The sequence below is a fragment of the Anopheles nili genome, chromosome 3 (genome assembly GCF_943737925.1).
Source record: "Anopheles nili chromosome 3, idAnoNiliSN_F5_01, whole genome shotgun sequence".
Classification (NCBI taxonomy): domain Eukaryota; kingdom Metazoa; phylum Arthropoda; class Insecta; order Diptera; family Culicidae; genus Anopheles; species Anopheles nili.
This window is the reverse complement of record NC_071292.1, coordinates 623770-643829: the sequence shown is the minus strand read 5'-3', so window position 1 is coordinate 643829 and position 20060 is coordinate 623770. Positions and strand designations below refer to the sequence as shown.

The 20060-nt window shown below is 40.2% G+C and overlaps 4 protein-coding genes across 4 annotated transcripts; 2 read left to right on the top strand and 2 right to left on the bottom strand.

The window, feature by feature from the left end:
* Nucleotides 1–594: 594 nt before the first annotated feature.
* Nucleotides 595–5411, top strand: LOC128726489 (glycogen phosphorylase). Its single transcript, XM_053820302.1, has 5 exons — nt 595–880; nt 1705–1936; nt 1999–2295; nt 2373–3979; nt 4049–5411. Exons 1-5 carry the CDS (start codon nt 638–640, stop codon nt 4196–4198), a joined length of 2529 nt encoding a protein of 842 aa, XP_053676277.1. The 5' UTR covers nt 595–637; the 3' UTR covers nt 4199–5411.
* Nucleotides 5412–5551: 140 nt separating this feature from the next.
* Nucleotides 5552–8926, bottom strand: LOC128722844 (NF-kappa-B inhibitor cactus). Its single transcript, XM_053816527.1, has 5 exons — nt 8196–8926; nt 7774–8105; nt 6400–6488; nt 6040–6285; nt 5552–5727 (listed from the first exon to the last, which is right to left on the bottom strand). The coding sequence occupies exons 1-5, from the start codon at nt 8579–8581 to the stop codon at nt 5656–5658; spliced, it is 1125 nt and encodes a 374-aa protein (XP_053672502.1). The 5' UTR covers nt 8582–8926; the 3' UTR covers nt 5552–5655.
* A 703-nt stretch (nt 8927–9629) lies between these two features.
* LOC128725212 (uncharacterized) lies at nt 9630–10322 on the top strand. Its single transcript, XM_053818936.1, has 3 exons — nt 9630–9723; nt 9787–10026; nt 10115–10322. The coding sequence occupies exons 1-3, from the start codon at nt 9630–9632 to the stop codon at nt 10279–10281; spliced, it is 501 nt and encodes a 166-aa protein (XP_053674911.1). The 3' UTR covers nt 10282–10322.
* Nucleotides 10323–10344: 22 nt separating this feature from the next.
* Nucleotides 10345–11148, bottom strand: LOC128727646 (39S ribosomal protein L4, mitochondrial). Its single transcript, XM_053821577.1, has one exon. The coding sequence runs from the start codon at nt 11146–11148 to the stop codon at nt 10345–10347; it is 804 nt and encodes a 267-aa protein (XP_053677552.1).
* Nucleotides 11149–20060: the final 8912 nt, after the last annotated feature.

Sequence of the window (20060 nt, the reverse complement as noted above, 5' to 3'; positions counted from 1 at the left end):
ACGATTTTGTTTGAACAGTAGATTATTACGAGTAGTTACATGGTCAAAATAAGAATATTTATTCTTTTCCATTATGGCACTATATTCCAAGTAAAGGCATGGTTACAAAACATGTGAAACCGAGGAATGGAAAATAAAATATATCAATTCATAAATCGAAAAGTATTGGTGCAATGCTAATATCTGCTAATGGAATATTAACTCGCATAGTAACGGATGGAGGTAGTGTAGAGCAGAAACTGATGCAATCAAACGTATCAATCGATATAGCTAATGGGGGGTAATATTGACAAAAAATTGAATCAACACACGATTTTTTATTAGTTTGTAGCATAGAATTTAAATTTTAGTATATTATCTATGTCTTTAACACATAAAAACAATATAATAATTAAAAAATAAAATCCATTCCCAAGCACGTCCAACGCTTGAACACATGACAGTTCTTCAAGCGTGTTTGACGGATGATCTTGTGCCGTCTAAAAACGACTTAATGCGTGACCTTCACAAGGTGACCGACTATTTCTCAGGACACTAGAATCGTTGCACGGAGCTACAATACTTTCTGATTTTGTACCAGAGGTATACCACAGTGCTCCGCTAGTTAACAGAGTTCATTTCGTGCGAAGCATCTAAAATGTCGAAGCCACAATCCGACGTAGATAAAAGGAAACAGATCAGTGTGCGCGGCATTGCCCAATTGGAAGATGTGAACGAGATCAAAAAGGATTTCAATCGGCATCTCCACTATACGTTGGTTAAGGATCGAAACGTAGCCACAGTGCGCGATTACTACTTTGCCCTCGCCCACACCGTTAAGGATCACCTGGTCTCACGATGGATTCGCACCCAGCAGTACTATTACGAGCGCGACCCCAAGGTAAGCTGTTATCCTTATAGAAGCAACTATTGCGGTTAGCAAAATTTAAAGTTGGAGTGAAGGTAGCAGACGGGACGCAAACAAAAAGCCGACTATTACCTGCATTCCATGAACTCAATATTTGACCTCTAATTGTCAATGCTACTAATAGATTGTAGGTTGCTTCAAAGGTAAGAAAGGAGAGCGATGCGAATCATGTCTTTATATCAATACACAAGCCGGTACTTTTTAAGCAAAAATACTAACATTATTTCATATTTTGAAATATGTTCGATTAAATTTGGACTGGAGTTTTCTGCCTGTGTATTAAACTTAGCGGCAGAGTAATATTATACCATTATAATGTCTTGAAACAATCAAAAAGTTATGTTTAAAGATGGTGTTTTCAAGCAAGGACCAAACATACACAAGTATAAAGAGCGTTCAGATTATAACGAAAAGTTAAAATGCGATGTATGATTTAAATAATCCATTAACATGTTTGAAATGTGTTTTTTCAACTGTAAAGATTATAAAAAGTATTGGATGTATGAGGCGAATTGTACGATTATGATCATAACCACCAGGAAGACGATGAGATTGCGAACGGCTCATGATAACGTGGTGTTTTGTTACGCCTGGAGCCTGTCGCTATCAACATGATAGCGATAATAATCAATGACTCAGACAGCAGTTGTACGCGATAATTATGACCTAATTATTTCCATTTTAGAAAACATTTCCATAACAGGATTATTCTATCATGAGAAACCAGCGACCGGATATTATGAAATAAGTCGGTGATGAGAAATAATTGTTTTTTTTTCTTCTTTTCTTTCCATTAGCGTGTGTACTATTTGTCCTTGGAGTACTACATGGGCCGATCACTACAAAACACCATGATAAATCTTGGCATCCAAACATCATGTGACGAAGCAATGTATCAGCTCGGCCTGGACATTGAGGAGCTGGAGGAGTTGGAAGAGGATGCCGGGTTGGGTAACGGAGGATTGGGGCGACTAGCAGCTTGTTTCCTCGATTCGATGGCAACTCTTGGGATGCCTGCCTATGGCTACGGTATACAAAATATTGGTCACGTATTTCAATACTTTTTTAAACATAATCTCTGATACTTTAAGGCATTCGTTATGAGTACGGTATTTTCGCACAGAAGATTCGTAACGGAGAACAGGTGGAGGAGCCCGACGATTGGTTGCGTTATGGTAACCCTTGGGAAAAGGCCCGTCCGGAGTATATGATTCCTATTCATTTCTATGGACGTGTGATCGACACTCCTGAGGGCAAAAAGTGGGTCGATACTCAAACTGTTTTCGCCATGCCTTATGATAATCCAGTTCCCGGTTATGGTAACAACGTTGTCAATACGCTTCGCTTGTGGTCCGCCAAATCGCCGATAGATTTCAACCTCAAGTTTTGTAAGTATATTCCTTTCAGCAAAAAAAAATACAGTTATTCCAGTTGATTAATGTCAATCTAACTTATTTCTCTGCAGTCAACGATGGTGATTATATCCAGGCCGTGTTGGACCGCAATCTAGCAGAAAATATCTCCAGAGTTCTGTATCCTAACGACAACTTCTTCGAAGGAAAGGAGTTACGTTTGAAACAGGAGTACTTTATGTGTGCAGCTACGCTACAGGACATCGTGCGCCGCTACAAAGCCTCCAAGTTCGGATCCCGCGACGCCGTACGGACTTCATTTGACGACTTTCCGAATAAGGTTGCAATTCAGTTGAACGACACACATCCATCTCTGGCTATCCCCGAATTAATGCGCATTCTTATCGACGACGAGAAACTAAGCTGGGAGAAAGCATGGGATGTAGTAGTGCGTACATGCGCCTACACAAACCACACCGTACTTCCGGAGGCACTTGAGCGTTGGCCAGTATCTATGCTGCAGTCTATCCTACCGCGCCATCTGGAAATTATCTACCATATTAACTTTTTGCATTTACAAGAAGTTGAGAAGCGTTTTCCTGGTGATTTTGGTCGTATGCGAGCTCTCTCGCTTGTCGAGGAAGACGGAGAGAAACGTATCAATATGGCGAATCTCTCAATTGTTGGTTCACACGCCGTGAACGGTGTAGCAGCAATCCATTCAGAGATCATCAAGAAGGACATTTTCAAGTCCTTCTATGAAATGACCCCTGAGAAGTTCCAAAACAAAACGAACGGTATCACGCCCCGCCGCTGGCTGTTGCTGTGCAATCCTGGGCTGTCAGATCTCATTGCAGAAAAAATTGGTGATCAGTGGCCTGTACATTTGGAACAGTTGCAGCAGTTGAAAACGTGGTCCAAAGACCCGACATTCCAGCGGGCTGTAGCGCGTGTTAAGCAAGAAAACAAGCTCAAGCTAGCACAGCTACTAGAGAAAGATTATGGCGTGAAGGTTAATCCAGCCTCCATGTTCGACATTCAGGTCAAGCGTATTCATGAGTACAAAAGGCAGCTGCTCAACTGCTTGCACATTATCACGCTGTATAATCGTATTAAGCGTGATCCCACCGCAAACTTTACGCCACGTACTATCATGATTGGTGGCAAAGCCGCCCCCGGATATTATATTGCAAAGCAAATCATTAAGCTCATCTGTGCGGTCGGCAATGTGGTTAACAACGATCCAATCGTTGGTGACAAACTAAAAGTTATTTTCCTTGAAAATTATCGCGTGACATTGGCGGAAAAGATTATGCCAGCCGCCGATCTGTCTGAGCAAATTTCCACGGCCGGTACAGAGGCTTCAGGGACAGGAAACATGAAGTTCCAGCTGAACGGTGCACTAACCATTGGCACGCTTGATGGGGCGAACGTAGAGATGGCCGAAGAAATGGGTAACGAGAACATATTCATTTTCGGAATGACCGTAGAGGAAGTCGAGGACTTGAAGTGCCGTGGCTATAACGCTTACGATTACTACAACTCTAACCCTGACATAAAACAATGTGTCGATCAGATTCAGAATGGTTTCTTCAGTCCGGGTAATCCCCACGAGTTCCAAGATTTGGCCAATGTGTTGTTGAAATATGACCGTTATTATTTGTTCGCTGATTTTGAATCTTACATCAAGACGCAGGATCGTGTATCGGCTGTTTATCAGGTGAATATTTGACACAGCAGATGATAGGGTATCATTCTGACACTAATATGTGCTTTTGATTTCTTCTAGGATCAACCCAAGTGGCTGGAAATGTCCATTAATAACATTGCCACCAGTGGCAAATTCTCTAGCGACCGCACCATTGCCGAGTATGCTCGACAGATCTGGGGTATTGAACCGAGCTGGGAGAAGCTGCCGAATCCAGGCGTATCAAAGTAGACAATAATCTCAAAAAAAGGTTAAATAGTCAGAGCCATGTTTGCCACTGCCGGTACATACACACCACATCGGTTAAAATAGAGGAACTGGCTAGAAACAATGTCAGGCCATATATCAAGTCAGCTTTGCGAGTCTATCCTGAAATATACTCTATTCTAGGGTGCCATCGATATTACTAACACTGAAATCTAACAAAAATATTATAATACACAAGGGGATTTAGTTATGTAGCACCATCACAATTGTGGATCGTATAGTTTTTTTTAGTCCGTCTATCGATTTTATGTTACCTTTGTAATGTTACTATGAATACATTTGTTGGCAGAAAACGTTATGGGATAATGTTTTCCAAATAAAAATATATATATAAATCGCACCCTGCAGGGCTTAGCGAACTTATGTGCATTCTTTCACTGCTTTCTAATTACACCAACTGCTAATTAGTAAACAAACGGACCATGTTACAAACGACACCTGAAGTAGGATTCTTGAGACATTTTTTATTTCTCTCTTTATCTTCTCGTTGTCTAATCTGGCCATTTACATTTGCATATAGATTAGTTAAACCACATAAATAATATATATTTGTTTATATGCACAGTTATGGTTTGCGTGAACACTTTCGGAAAGTGTTGCTATAACGACTTGGTTACAGACCGCGTAGAAACGAGAGGGGAATGTTATTTTTAGCACATGTTCTGGATAAAAATCAGGGTAAATCATACCTAGACAATTAAAACATATTTAAAGCTAATACACTACTATTAACCCATTTTACGGCATGCAAAACGGTAAAACGTAGCCTGTTTGCATTTAAATATGTTTTATTTAGCTAGAAGTTGATTCACATGAATATAAATTATAATTGCCTATCGAAACGGTATGAATTTTGATCTTGTTTTTTTTATTCTGAAAATAACTTTCTCCGTTCGATTCCGCACGAGCAATAACCAGGCCAGGCATTCGCTCTATTCTCACCTTTTTAACATAAGACAAATTGCGCTATATCCTTCGGAACAATTATTAAGACTACAATCTAATGCCAACGAACTGAAGAAAGGTCATTGGGTTATCATTATTTTTATAAACTAATTAAAAATTATAGTTTAGAAACTCAATAAAAGGACAGAATAATTGAATGGTTATGTATATTTTGTTTGTGCTTTACAGAAAAAATCATCTCCCATTGATGAAAGGCACTTGTTTAGAAATATTGACCACATACATATATATATGATTATATATATATATATATATATATATATATATATATATATATATATATATATATATATATATATATATATATATATATATATATATATATATATATATATATATATTTACATTGGAAATTCGTTGCAATCCTTGGCATTTTGCTTCCGAGCAAAACTGAATTGCGCGTCTATTAGTACAGTTTTGCAGTTTTTGAGGATAGATGGGGGACTAAAGACGCTCTACGACACATTGATGGCCGATAGTCCGGGAAAAGTTGGCGTGAACGCATTCGTTCCATAGTAGTTACCAATCTGTGGAATGTGAAATTATATTCTGGGTTAAGAACCACAAAGTCGTTCTTGGAAATGAATTGTATAGAATTTTAAATAAAGAGTTATATGTAAGATTTTTGTTAACAGAAAAATAATATTGACCATTTAACCTAACTCGCATATATCTGAACTTAATTGAACAACAATAAATTCTTAAGACAATAGTTTTGATTCAAGCTTAAAGAGAGCATTCCAGAGCAAAACAAACCAATATCATATAAGGGAAGGTAACGAAAATTATAGCCTACAGCTAGATACAATGTTAGTATATTATATTTTACTTTAGCTTACCATTTCATCTTCGGAATCTGATTCAACATCGCTTTCAGGAGGAGATATTTGTGCCGCACCATGCTTCGTCAAGTCGCTGACCAGAATCTGTTTGTCTTGACTTAGGGCCAGTTGGTAAGCCGTCAGTCCAGCATATGTCATTGTCTCCAAACTAACGCGAGGGCATTCATCTAGCAGAAAGTTAGCCAATTCTTCGTTACCATGTTCAATGCTGATGTGTAGTGGGCACAAGCCTGATTTTCCTTCCTATGGAAACATTATCGAAATACAATTATTTCGATATTATTAATATTTCATTGAAAGAAAAAAATACTATTAGTAACAACTCAGCATGACCATAAAGTACAAACAAATATTCACCCTCGCATTAATATCAGCTCCTGCGTCGATTAAGCTTCGCAGAATTTCTATGCTGCCAGCTTCCGCGGCTAAATGAACGCACGTTTTACCTGCAAATTATGAAAGAAAAGCGATTGAAATGCATCCGTGACGTAAGGGAACTCAGTGTCGTAAAGGAATAAACTTTTGCCATCGCCCGACACTTTGTTAAACACTACAAAAAGGTACTCAAACCACATTGCTCTCCAGCACGATAAGTATGCTTTGTACAACGCATTTATACTTGCACAAAATACAGAGGGGGAACTTGAGATAGTAGCACAACAGATGTAAAACCCGCGGATTGCGGAATTTCCAATCCTCGCGACGAGATGGAATAAAAACCTGATCACGAACGATTTCACGCGCTGGTTTACCTTTGGCATTGCGCTGCAGAAAGCCATGAAACAGGTTTACTCTTTACCACATTACTGCCGGACATGTCCGAACAGTCAAAGATTGGAGAAAGTATACAAATCCGTAATCCCATAGTAGAATGGTATAACAAAGTATAACATGAACATCGATCTTCATAAACCGAAATCTGCGTCAATTGAAACTATAGACCATACAAATAATTCAAAACGACATAAAATGTTGTAATAATTCCTACAGGTAGGTAGGTGGATAGAGCATAGCTTTCAGGCTTGATTTCAATGCACAACCGACCACGTTACTATGAGCGATGTGTTAGTGCGCGCCAGTGTGACGTTTGTATTACAAACAAAAAAAATATATGGGAAAAACCCAATACATAACGTTCCATTGCGATTGCGGTTTAAAAGCAGCCCACCTAACCAAGCGCCGTATTTCCCAGAGGATGGTAAATGGGAATTCAGTGAACGTGGGAAATACATGTCGCGACGTAGAAAGTTTGGATTTTCCAACGGCTTATTCGTTGTATGAACAGTTTGTGCAAATGGGAACGTTTGGATCACAATTTTGCAAAAAAAAAAGAAGCTTCCGAATTCTTCGTCGCTACCGCCTAGCAAACGCAGAGTATTGTGAATCATTTACATTCCGATAGAAAACGGGGGCCTTTCACACCAAAATAGACTGGATTGTGCGCAGATCATATGATCATGTGCTACGATAACTAATTTTAGCTGACTACTTTTTTATAATTAGAACGCCCATGCTTCTGGACGCCCTCATCTATTTCAGTTTCATTCTCGCACGGCAGATTTGTACAAATGCCAAACAACTTTTTATGAATTGGACGACGCTTTACCATATATGGCGTTGGAGAAACTCGGCCCAAATATTCGATTCACAAATTATATTTAGCTAATTGCTGTTCATTTTCTCATGGATTGAGCATACTGTATAGGGTTAAAAGTACAAATTGTTACTCACCGTCGTAATTCCACAGTTCCAGATCCTGTAGGGAATGCATGCTGGCGTCGCCTTGTAAGGTGTCGTGTGAAATCAAAAGCTCTTTCACCACGCTACTGTTGCCCAAGAGGCATGCTAAATGAAGGGCCGTATTTCCATCTTTATCACGGATGGTTCGATTAATACCTGCCGCCAACAACCGTCGAACAATCTTCGAATGATCAGCCAAAACAGCCAAATGTAATCCGGTTTGTGCTGCATCGTTTTGTATGTTTAGATACTGTCGCGGAACATTAGCCACTAGTCGAATGATATCCTCATCATTTCCCTCGTATGCGGCCCGATGAAGTTGACTGGAAAACAGGAAAAAAAAGAAAAGTTATATTCACAATGTACATAGCATCTTCACATACTTCAAAAACATGATTAATCAGAAAACTTACGTATCGCCAATCTCATCTTGCTGATAGTATTTCATCCAGTCCCGTTTCATTAGCCTGTCGAAACGTTCACAAATATCCATCAAACATGAATCGCGAGAGTCCAGTTCGGCATCTGGTATCATCCCCGAATCAACGTTCGAATGGGTTTCACCAATTTGCTTCTCGTCCGAACTCGGCGCAAGATCTACGGGGCTACTCTGATTGTTTCTAGCGAATGAAAAGCTTTCGCTTGAGGCAATATTCTCAGACGTGTTGAGGTTATGCCCAGAAAGAAACCCCGAATCGGTGTTGGCACTATCGTAGCAATCTTTCTTTTCAGACAGGGGATGGCCGAAGGAATCTGGAAACGAAACGTTATTCATTGCCGATCCTCGTGATGGATGCATTTTCACTGGAGTTGAACTTTTCTTTTCTATAAAACGATCGCTAAACGAATATCACTATCAGAACAGATCGATCAATGTAATCTGGGTGAGTTAGTTCTTGCTACATGGAATCATAAAATGGCGCAAAATGGGCGTGATTGTTTTGACTATCACAGGTAAGAGGTTAAACGTGTTGCACGGCACTGGACACCATGATCGAAATGCACGGACACAATTGATTCACACGCCTTCTGAACGCACTAGTACGTTGTTACACGGCGATCGATTTGATGCATAACATTTAGATTCACACCAAACACGTATCACGACCTTACGCACGCAGCGATGGATGCATATAGACGTATAGCTATGTAATTTAACTATATATATATTTACTTATTATAGGTCGTTTTCTCCTTCTTCGTCTTGATGTATAGTACGTATCAAAGTGAACGAGTATCGAGGTTGGCTCGTTTGACACATTTCAACCGTTCAAATGTCAAAGATGGCTAAATGTCAAATCAAATCTTAAAATACATATATTTATTTATAATAATTTGTAAAATTAAATGAAACATTGCAAAATATATTCACATTATATTCAAACAATATTTTTGCGTACAATTGAAATGCTAGTTTTACAATATGTAAGATTTAATTATAACCAACATGATGCCAAAACACTGTTCTGAGCTTACCTCTATATTCTCCGCTTTACCCAAACCATTGACAAACAATATTTAATTTTCAAAGCGTTGGTATGGTTCAAAAGTTGCGAACTGTTTTCATGGTGTAGAAAAACATTGACTTAGCTAAGGAAATTGTTATCATTGAGCATTTTCCTAGCTTATTAGACTCCTGGTGATTAAGGTATCAGAAAAGGAGCTACACATAAATACGAGGCGTGAGACAAACAATATATTTGATGAAGTGTTGATCATATCATCAGGTACATAACAGCAGAATAAATAATAACTTTAAATATTATTCTATCCCATTCAAGTGATATAACATTCGTATATACTAAATTAATGGTAAAGGACTTCAATTCCAGTTCAACTCTAACATAATGGATGGCTTGGACGCTTCAGAAATACTCAATCATTTGAACCATCTTGGATATCGTAATATTACTGTCGCGCAACTAAAAGAATTTCAGAGTGGTAAACAGATTTATTTGTACGAATATAGTGAGAAGGGGAATATACTTTTTTTTATTTCAACAGACCTGAAAAAGTTAATTAAATTTGATACCAAACTAAACGCCGAAGAGGAATGCAGAGATCCAAAAGTAGCTTCAAATGAGGAAAATGTTTTTGAGCGATTGTATGATAAAAAAACCGCTAGTTTCCAAGCGAAATCCAGTCGGCCGTCGAAACAAATTCAGACTACCACATGCTTGATTTCGGACAAAGAAAACCAAACAACAAATCACAAACAAGCAACAAACATAAAGAGTAAAATGTGTAAATACCATTATTGAATATTCATATCATATTCGAAGTACCTGATCAGAAACCAGGACTATCATTTCTATTATTTTTTTCGTTGTAGGGATAAGACCAAAAAGTAGTCAGATGATGCGAAGAGGCGATCCTGTGGCACTGTATCATTCATATCAGAATGATTGGAATAAATTCAAACAGAATCTACCAGGCGAGAATGATCATTCTGAGTTACGGTGGAAAATCAGAAGCAAATTATTGGGAGAGAAAACATGATGAGATTTAGCAACAGAAATAAATTACACAAATGTATGACTTATCGAACAATATTGTATTTGTTTATCTATCGTACTTAAATTTACACATCAGCGTTCGTGCATCGTTTCGGTTTAAATGCTCTAAGAGTTTATTTTCGATCTCTTTTACGGCGCTTTCAGTTAAAACTACGGTGCTGTGTTTTAGCATGGAGTATACATTTAAACCGTACACCGGCATGAGGTTAATGTAGTCAATGGTTTCCACGCCCAAAGATATATTTTTTGGGAGGATATCGGACGAGTCCACTAACAGAACAGAGGGACCCCATAACCGCGCAGCAACTAAATCTTTCATATACTGGGGATCCTCTGAAGGGATTTCCAAATCCCTCACAACGTGTAAATCATCCTGGGCATGTTTAATAGAGAGGGTAGAAACCAGTCCAAGCACTCGATTATAAAAAGGCAGCATGTAAAAATGCGTGGTTGGTGATCTCGGTCCATGAGCGATGCCTCCACCTCTCCATAGAGGCGATCTTATTGATCCGTGGCGAGCTCTGCCCAAACCCTTCTGTGGCCACGGTTTTCTACCGCCTCCACGAACTTCGTTCCTAGTTTTAGAGTGTGAAAAGCTTACAAATCGATACTTTCTCTGCCATTCAACATTTTGATGAACGATGTCTATCCTGGGTGGAGCTCCAAACACTGAGTTGTCTAGCTCAATGATACCAATATTTTTGGATTCCAGAGTATCCATGTTTTCCAACCACACTTCTCTTGGTGGACGCCATTCTGTTAAAGTTCTGGGAACTATGGCGGCAGAAGCTTTGGTACGACACACACTATTGATAGTATGTGATTTTAACAAATTCAGTAATTTAAACATCTTTTTAGATCTATTTCGTAACTGTATAATGGTAGTAATGTTTGGTTTGCTCGAGAAAATAAAAAGGCCGAGCTAGAATGTCAAACCATGCTTGACAGACTTCACGGACGTCACGAAAGCGGGTTTTCTGTTAGAAGAGCCCGTTAGTTTATTAAAAAAATATTTGCATCTATAAGTTTTTTTGTACAATATATTTCACCATGCATAGCATAATATTGAATCGATATGTTATATTGTTATTATGTAATCGCTAACTTAAATCACACTCCATTAACGAAGCTAAGAAAAATACGAACAACGAGAAAAAACTTGTTAAAGTGATAAAATCAGCTCATTGATTCTATATGATTGTTGAAATGTAATTTACACATAAAAAAAGGAATTTTATGTAAAATTGTATGTATTTACATTTAAATGTATTATTTTCGAACGTACTGTTCAGAATAGAGCGTTGCAGATAACATCGTGAAAAAGAGTGTTTTCATTTTTTAGTATGACGTCATAAGAGCTGTATGAGTAAGTGTATTATGGCTACAGGCAGCATATCAGATGCCTTACAAACTACACTGCTTCTCTATATGGTACGACCATATCTGAAAAGTGGTGAGTAATGTAAAATAAGTTTGTATTTGAGCCATGGTGAATATTTTGAATACGTTTCTTGTAACATCTAAATCAATCAATGTGTGTAAGAAATTATCATTTAACATTCATATGATAACATACAGAGTAGATAAGCCCAATGATAACACGCAAGGAAGTAGCCAGTGGTGGAAGAGTTAACACAACTATGATTTCAAAAATATTTTTTATTATATGGCAGGAAACAATACGTGATAAGATTTGTATTCACAATAAATTCTATTAATTCTGTTCAGATAATGTGCACAATCGACAGGCAGTATTTAGAGGCGCAACCAATTGATATGTTAAAAAAATATGCCATATTTATGATTTTTATTGAAGGGTAACGTTTGTACTGCTATGTAATGCTTAATGAAATCGATTTTCTTAACGCGGCGATCAGAATAAGGAGGAGTTTCATTAAATGGCTGTTTTGATAAACCCTAAAACTAGCCCATCATGCACATGGTGCATCTTGCACACAGACGATATTGGAATTTAGGAAGATTCAGCTAAAAAATATCATTAATGGAAGGAAATAATGAAGAAGCGAATACAAGTTGCAATTTTCAACATGTTTATATACTAACGTTGGCAAAAATCTTCACAAAGAAAGAAACTTTCGCGCAAAGTGCAATAGCTCCCGCCGACTGCTTATGTATAAGAGATCGTTTTTGTCTCAAATTCTCTACCGCACATTCCGCCGAACCCGCAAGACAATATTGCATGCATTTTTATTTGAGCTCTGAAAATTGGAAAAGAGGTTTTGAAAACGTTTAGAAGAAGCTCCCGAAAAGAAGCTGTCGTGATGCCCCTTCTCAACCATAAAGATCTAGGGTGCTGGAATGCGTTGACTCCGCCTATGCTCGGCGCATGCCGATACGAACGAACTTTGCCGAAGCTTGGCATTAGGTAAACAAACAGAGGCGTCAGCTTTTGGATGTCGATGCTCATACATTGCTTGAATCGAGGCAAAACATAATATACTAATAATTTGCAGCTGCACTCGACGCTTAGTGGCCAGGATTCGCACCATGGCAAGACGGTGATGTACATGTTTTAAATGGACGGCATAACGTATGTACCAAATCTGGGCGCTGAGCTACAGCAGAAGAATCAAGATCAGAAAATAATCCACCTGTTTTTCTTTAATTTTAAACTTTCGGTTTGATCCTGTGTGGGAAATAAAATATATCATACATGAGCTAAAAAGGAGCATCATATACATCAGGTTTTAGTTGTCTACAATGGAAAAGATATTCCTCATTTCATTCCGAACAGTTTGAAGAATTTTTGGGATGAAGCATGTTTAAAAAAGTGTGGCAAGTAAAGTGATTCTCGAACAAGAAGAGGTAAGGTGTAATCGGTGTATGTTACGTACGACAGATATACATTTTGGAAGCAAAACATCGCTCAAGACAATTGGCGTTGAAAACTTTTAAAATAGTTCATATGATGTGAATAAGAAAATTGTCAAGAATAAGCACAGTGCGATAAAGTAACTTTTGTTCAGTTTATGCATAGCACCACCGATTTGATATGCAAAAACGTTTTTGGTTAATTGTTAACGTTGGGAAGGTGGTGTGTAGATTAATTGTGATCAAAATGAGCATAATACTCAATATTGTGCTGACAATAAAATTACGTTTGCAACTCTTTTTTTCTAAATTCAAGATGAATTTGTTTAAACATTGTACATTTGAATCTAAAACAGCTAGTAGGTAATTGTACTGCCAACATAAAATTGAATAATGTTTTCCAAATGACAGTGCTGCATATGTTTATTTCATAGTGTATTTTTGGATTATATATAGCTTTAAATATTAGTTTGTAGGCATTTATGCAACATGAAGCGATATTTAAGATCAGCCTGTTTATTGGTACAACATCATTTTGTTTTCCTGGAAAATACAGTTTCAGAAATACACACAACAGCAACAAACAAGAACTGAAAAACGGACCTTAGTTAGGCTTCCGAATGTTTAGTAATGCTGTTCTTGGTTAGAATATAACTTTGATCTTGCAAGTGTTGATAAATAATTATCAAAAAATTCATCACTTTACGAGGGTATTTTCCATGTGGTGTTATAATTATCTCGTTTATGAGAAATATTCTCAACAAATCATCATCTTTGTTATATGCCCGTTGCAAGTGCGAACAGTTGTCACCTAAGCCGTTGAATTCACTTTGAAATTGATCGTTTTCGCACAGATAACAAAAACATCAAACGAAAGGGAACCTCTTACAGTCTTATCATTGAATAGCGCCTTTGGTCCGAGCTGTGAGCGCTGTTAGTATCAATTTGCCGTGTAGTGTTGTATGCTCTCTTGTTTGCTATTCATCATCCTGTGTCATCAGACGATAAAACGCTCATTTCCTATTCAAAGGATTTCAATCAGTCAGTGGCCATAGCTGGCTGGTTCCTTATGGAAAAATGTTCCAAGCATGCTTTGATACCCATGCTATTGGTGTGCGGAAACTATGCTGAGGAAAGCAGCTATCACATTTTTTGCTCATAATGATCTGATGTTGATGCATCATAGCCGGAATGAATACCTGCAGTGTATATTATTTAGAAATATTCAGCAAATATGCATTATTCTCACTCTCCCAGCAAAGGAGTCAAGTTTCTAAGGAAAACGGATCAGGTAGCTGTGCAAGGTTCTTCGCTTCGTTAATCGTGTTGAATTTTCTTACATATCCTTTCGCTTGAGAAAAAAAGTGAATAAAAAAAATGCAAACAGACGCTTTTTAGCCAAGCATCAATGACATTAAAAACGCGAGTGTCGGCATGCCTTAAAACCAATCATAAAACAAGTTGGGACACAAAACTGATGTAAACCTATATGTACGTCAATGTAGCAAAAAGATACAGCGCCTCTGTTTTTTGCGGTAGCTCCCGGTAACAGCAAAAACGGGCGAAGTCAAAGGTAATAAATCGAATAACGCCTTTGAGAGTGAGAGAAAATACAAAATGATACAAAATTGATTTTACATTGCGGCCTCGGAGCAAAAAGATATTTCAGAAGTAATATACATTAACGTCAGCAGTTTAATAATCATTGAGTTGAGCATATATGTGTCGGGGTCGACAAGCATAAATATGAAGGTTCAACAAACTTACACACGTTCCTCTTTCGTTCGTACGGGTATTCTCGTAGTACTCTCCTTGCTGGTTGCCTCGAGTCGATGCTGACCGAAGTCTGGAGGCTGTGTGTGCACAAAAGCGCTTAGGTCGGTGCATGTGCATCACCTTTCCACTACAGAAGAAGTAGCTTCGATTGCAAGATCAGCCTGAGGATCTGGTTCGACTGGGTGTACGCTTTTAGTGGAAGAACTGGCAGTTAGTCTGCTTGTAATGCGTGTGTACTGCTCGCCGGTTGATCTCGTTTCAAGGGAAACGCAACAGCAAGACATAGACGAGAAAATCACGTTTTTAAAATGCAAATAACCGTGGCGTTTAATCGATCATGTATAATGATAATTAATAAAAGTATTGCAGCTTTAGAAAATGGTAAGTTGATAATTAGTTTTTACAATTTATGCTACGCGACGCCGTTCCGGCCCGGTTTACAATGGCGGCTGGCAGTATGACGGACTGGCGTTGTCCTGCTCCCTGTGGCCGGAATGTGGCCGCTAGTTGGAACTCGTGGACGAAGCCGGAGCAGGCCAAGTGTATAATTATGGGTATGTTTCCTTTCTGTTTTTATTACAATAAAAATACAATTTATCAAATGAATTTTCGTCTTTCGTCGTGCGATTTTGCATTTTACTTGCAGCCATTCAGAATGTACACCCGTCCTTAGACTCTTCTGGTGTGTAATGGAATGAATATGTAATGAGGCACCATCGGACTGAACTGCGGTAAAGTTATATGATTTTCACCCAAACGAATGCAACATATCGAGCGTCAATCGTTGCCAATCGATTGTCAACAATGCGTAAAAAAGTAATAGTTGCATTGGAGCGACGAAGAACGATGCATAAATATTTTATGCAGAAACGGTGCTCTAGTCGTATAATTATAATAATTATTCGCGTTTTCTTCATGTTTATGTCCGACAGCCCTCCTTCAGAGTTGATTGGATGAGGCTTTGTGAACATGATTGGTGAACAAACGAGCCAGTGGAATATATATATATATATATATATATATATATATATATATATATATATATATATATATATATATATATATATATATATATATATATATATATATATAAATTTATATTGTCAATTTATATTGTCAATTTTTTTTAAATAGCTCTGTGTCCAATATAATTTTATATAATACAAGTTTCAAATAATTTCCTACAGAGTCACTCGAACGGTACGAGCCTTAATAGATCTTTTTCTACAGACTGATGATTTTCCGACAACTGATGTATGCAATGATGCAACTGCACCAATATGCAGGCATTTATTGCAAGAGACCGAGGCCAAAGCTGGCGCCGTGGTCTACGAATTCTACGGCTAGGAAACATATGCTTAGATAATGTGCAAAACGCACTTAAATGATAATACGTCGGGCGTGTGCAGGGTGACGGTACAAGATACCGAACTGACCGACCGACTGAGCCGTGAAGTCGATCTGCCTGCTGCACCTATCGTCTTCGCCACCTAATGTCGAACTTGGCAGACTTGGCCACAGATTGGATTGAATATCATTGCGCGCAGGAGGCGGCTAGATGCATTTGGTGCAGTTCCGAATGCAGGTATGACTCCGTAGGAACCGACCACACGGCGGCGGCTAGGCGAGGGGCACACAATTAGTATGCAGATGGGAATAATTGCCTTCGATCCATTGAACTGGGTTTGCACTCGGTAGCGGAGCAGAACAGAGTCAGCATATACGCCTGGTACGATCCGCGCCCGAGCAGGACGGAGCGTTTCTAGACCGGTTGTGGTTGTTGGTGCTGCATGTCGTCATGGTCGATGTTTGTCGTTTATTTAACGCCTTTTTACGGTACTCGGTGCAATAAAGATTGGCTGTGCACTTTCGGTGTCATATGGTAAATTGATGGTAGGAAATGAACATTTAAGGGACTTACTGCAGCAGGCGAGTGGCATAGATGTTGTGCATTATAAGTGCATTTTTAATCGATGTGTTCTTTTGATTGCGCACAGCTAACAGCTAGCAGTTGTGAGGGAGAACGAACCGGCTGGCCGTGGAGACAGGGAGAGGTGCGTAGTAGTTGGCGGGCGTGGTGCGAAGGGCAGGGTCATGCAAAGGGCGTATTTTTGCAGGAGAACCCCGAAGGGGGTGATGTTACATGCCATGCGTTACTGTTAATGCCAAGCGGCAAAGAACGAAAGATCAACGGCTAGTGCAGTGGTTCAGTTGGTTCAATTTCGAATCATGCTCCACCGTCATGCAACCCGGGGATTGGGCCCGAGAAGCACGCGGTGCATGAGCATTTCTGCTGTATGCTGCCACATACGTGCTCATGCTTCGCGCAGCATACGCGCGTTTGGTACGATTCCGAATGTTTACACGCGATATTTATGTTTTTCGACTGGCGGCCACTAGCGCGGCGGTGTTATTTTTGAGCATGGTTCGAATTTTCGCATGCCTCGTCGCCTTCGGATAAATCATTGCGAAACAAACCTTTCCCCCTAAAACGTCCTTGTTTTGCCGTTGATTTGTGTACGCCGGCCGTTTGAGAGGTTTTCGGTTTGTGCGGCTTGTCTGCGAGAATGCCCAAGGAATCCAGTGTATCCAGTGTTCTGTTTTTTTCGCTCTCCTTCGGTTCGATTCGTTTAAATATCTCCACGAACATCCCAGTCACTACGAGCGGGTAGTGTATGCAGTGCGATTGAAAAATTATGCAACATTTAGAAGGACTCCATCGGTCAGACGGGCTCTATCGATTCGGAAGCCACGTTACGGTCAGACTAAAGCCGTGTGGTGTGGCAGATTGATGAATTGTACGTGTGATTTGCCATCAATCTCGCACGGGCTTAACCACGTCAAGCGGCAGACCCGACTTTGCGCCAGGCCCAACCCGTACGGCAGTCATTAAACATCTTGCATTTGTCGCTCCCTTCCATCGGCGTGGGGGCATGTTCACCGGCATCCGTGCTGGTCCGCTGCTACACGTACCCCTAAGTACGCACAATTAATTTAAAGGCAATAAAATTCAATCGGAAGCACCCATGGTGTGGGTGGAAACACGCCGGAGACACATGTGCCGAAGGGGGCCAGCGGAAGTTCACACAACATTTATCCCTCGTCAGTTCCGCTTTCAATATTTATTTCGTTTGCCTTTTTGATTCGAGGTTTGGCGAGGTTTGCCGAAGGTTCGGCCAGGAAAAGGCCCTCACACAGTTTGCCGGTACGCTGGAGGTGCCGGTCAATATGGTGTGTTTTCCTGTTGTGCCACTAGGGGATGGTATTGCCAAGGTATTGCGCACCCCTAAAGGCCCAGTGCGTGCGGGAGTGACGCATGGGATGCATGCATGCGTACCGGCTGTGCGTGGCGAACGGCGACACACACTTGTTGAGCAATCAGGTAGAGCTGGCAACACAAACAATTAACCGGGCAGTGTGTAGTTTTGCGTGCAACATTGAAAAACTTGCCCAACGTATATTGTGGAAATATGTTGCGAATAAAAACACCCCATGTTTGGGGGTGTGTGCGCCACTTTCAAGTTGTCACCACATGCGGGATTTTTCACTATACCCGTGCGCCACCGAATGCCCTGTGGGAGGAAAGCGGATTTTGAGCGGAGGGCTTCGAACTGGTAGCGTGGAAAATGTGGCAGGAAGACGCCGATGCGCAACGGGCAGATAAGAAGCAGTGCAGCCGGCGAAGGCAGCGGTGACGAAGCCCAAATATCCATAAAAAGTCGATGAGGTGAAGAAAATCCCTCCCCTGGCTACCTTTTCTGCTCTCGTGAAACGGAAGCAAGCGGCGGAGAACGCATAAAGCGAAGCCTGCTTCGATCGAACGATTGCTCCGAGCGGGAATATAAAAAGAAAAATCGTTAGGCATGAATCCTTGCCGGAAAAATTTGATTCCGATCATAGCAGGCCTGCGTTCCACTCGGTTTGCAGCTTCGCCGGAAAACGGGCCAGCGCGCTTGCTTGCGGAGGGAAAGTTATGCGAAGAATAATAGGAAAATAATAAGAAACGTAATGATAAAAGTGGCCTCAAATGTGGGTGTGTTTCTTTTCTTCTTTCATCGGTGGGTTTGGGTGCTCTCGATAAACCTAATATTTTTTTATTATCAGTCCCCAGCCCGGGGGTTTCCACTGACGATACGGTGTGGTAGCAGCAGTATGCTGATTCCGAACGTTCGGCCGTCGACTTTCCGCCCTTGCTTCGGCTGCTGGATGGGGGAAATGATTTTTTCCTGTAGCTCAAGTGCAAACAATCATAAACGGGACAATTTCATATCCATATTACACGTTCGACTGAGTTTTTTCATCCGTAAGAGCATTTTCTGGTATTATTTGTGGACTAACGGCGAGGGTGTCTAGCCCTTCTGGGCGTAAGCTTCGGCTGCAGGATCGGAAATAGCAGCCAAAAAAAAAAAAGAAAAAGAAAAATCCCCAATAGAATTGAGTTACAGCCCAGAGAATCGGGCGTTCTGCTGGACGTTAAGAGCGGCTCGGACGCGCGAGAGGGTAAAACGCAGCAGATCAAAAACACAAGAAGCCAAAAAGGGCTGTGCAAAATGGGCGCCATGCTGCGATGATACAAATATTAAAATTGTTTTCTTGTAACTTGCGCCCGCGGCTCGCAGCGTGGGGCTGGGTTCTTTTTACGCTTGCTGCCAAAAAAGATGTATATTTTTCCATGCCGATGGTCAGAAAAAAAAACAGAGTAACCTCACGTTAGCATGGCCGCTGGACATCTGCGGCCCAGATACCGTACCGCTCGGTTTCGGTCTTGTAAGTCTGTTACGAATCAATCGCACCCACGACAGCGTGCGTACTGGGACTGGGGATGTAAAATTGTGCTCATTTTCATTGGCGTGCCTGCTGAGAATTCCCGATCGGTGGCAAAAAGCGTACTGCGTCCCCTGGTTCAACCGTTTCTGCGGCGGCACCGCACCCAGAACGGCTCTTCCGCGTTAGGGATAGAATGATGAAAGTGGATACTAATGAATGTATTTGATTAACAGCTGGAATTGGAAAAATGTACTGCAAACGGGCCGGCGAGGGATGCGGTCGGTGTGAGGCTGTGAATTTTTGTTATGCTCGAAATAAGATATAATTACTTCCGGAAAAAGTTTAATGAACTTTGAAAATATCTCGTTTTACTGTCTTCAAAGGTAT

Bases quoted from the DNA above. Each gene is read 5' to 3' on its own strand.
- LOC128727646 (XM_053821577.1), bottom strand. From the start codon at position 11,148: ATGTTTAAATTACTGAATTTGTTAAAATCACATACTATCAATAGTGTG.
- LOC128726489 (XM_053820302.1), top strand. From the start codon at position 638: ATGTCGAAGCCACAATCCGACGTAGATAAAAGGAAACAGATCAGTGTG. The intron at 881-1,704 runs GTAAGCTGTTAT...TCTTTCCATTAG, and splicing joins ATTACGAGCGCGACCCCAAG to CGTGTGTACTATTTGTCCTT. The intron at 3,980-4,048 runs GTGAATATTTGA...GATTTCTTCTAG, and splicing joins GTGTATCGGCTGTTTATCAG to GATCAACCCAAGTGGCTGGA.
- LOC128722844 (XM_053816527.1), bottom strand. From the start codon at position 8,581: ATGCATCCATCACGAGGATCGGCAATGAATAACGTTTCGTTTCCAGAT. The intron at 6,286-6,399 runs GTGAATATTTGT...ATGTTTCCATAG, and splicing joins GAGCTGATATTAATGCGAGG to GAAGGAAAATCAGGCTTGTG. The intron at 5,728-6,039 runs GTAAGCTAAAGT...CACATTCCACAG, and splicing joins CAGATTCCGAAGATGAAATG to ATTGGTAACTACTATGGAAC.
- LOC128725212 (XM_053818936.1), top strand. From the start codon at position 9,630: ATGGATGGCTTGGACGCTTCAGAAATACTCAATCATTTGAACCATCTT. The intron at 9,724-9,786 runs GTAAACAGATTT...TTATTTCAACAG, and splicing joins ACTAAAAGAATTTCAGAGTG to ACCTGAAAAAGTTAATTAAA. The intron at 10,027-10,114 runs GTAAATACCATT...TTTTCGTTGTAG, and splicing joins AAACATAAAGAGTAAAATGT to GGATAAGACCAAAAAGTAGT.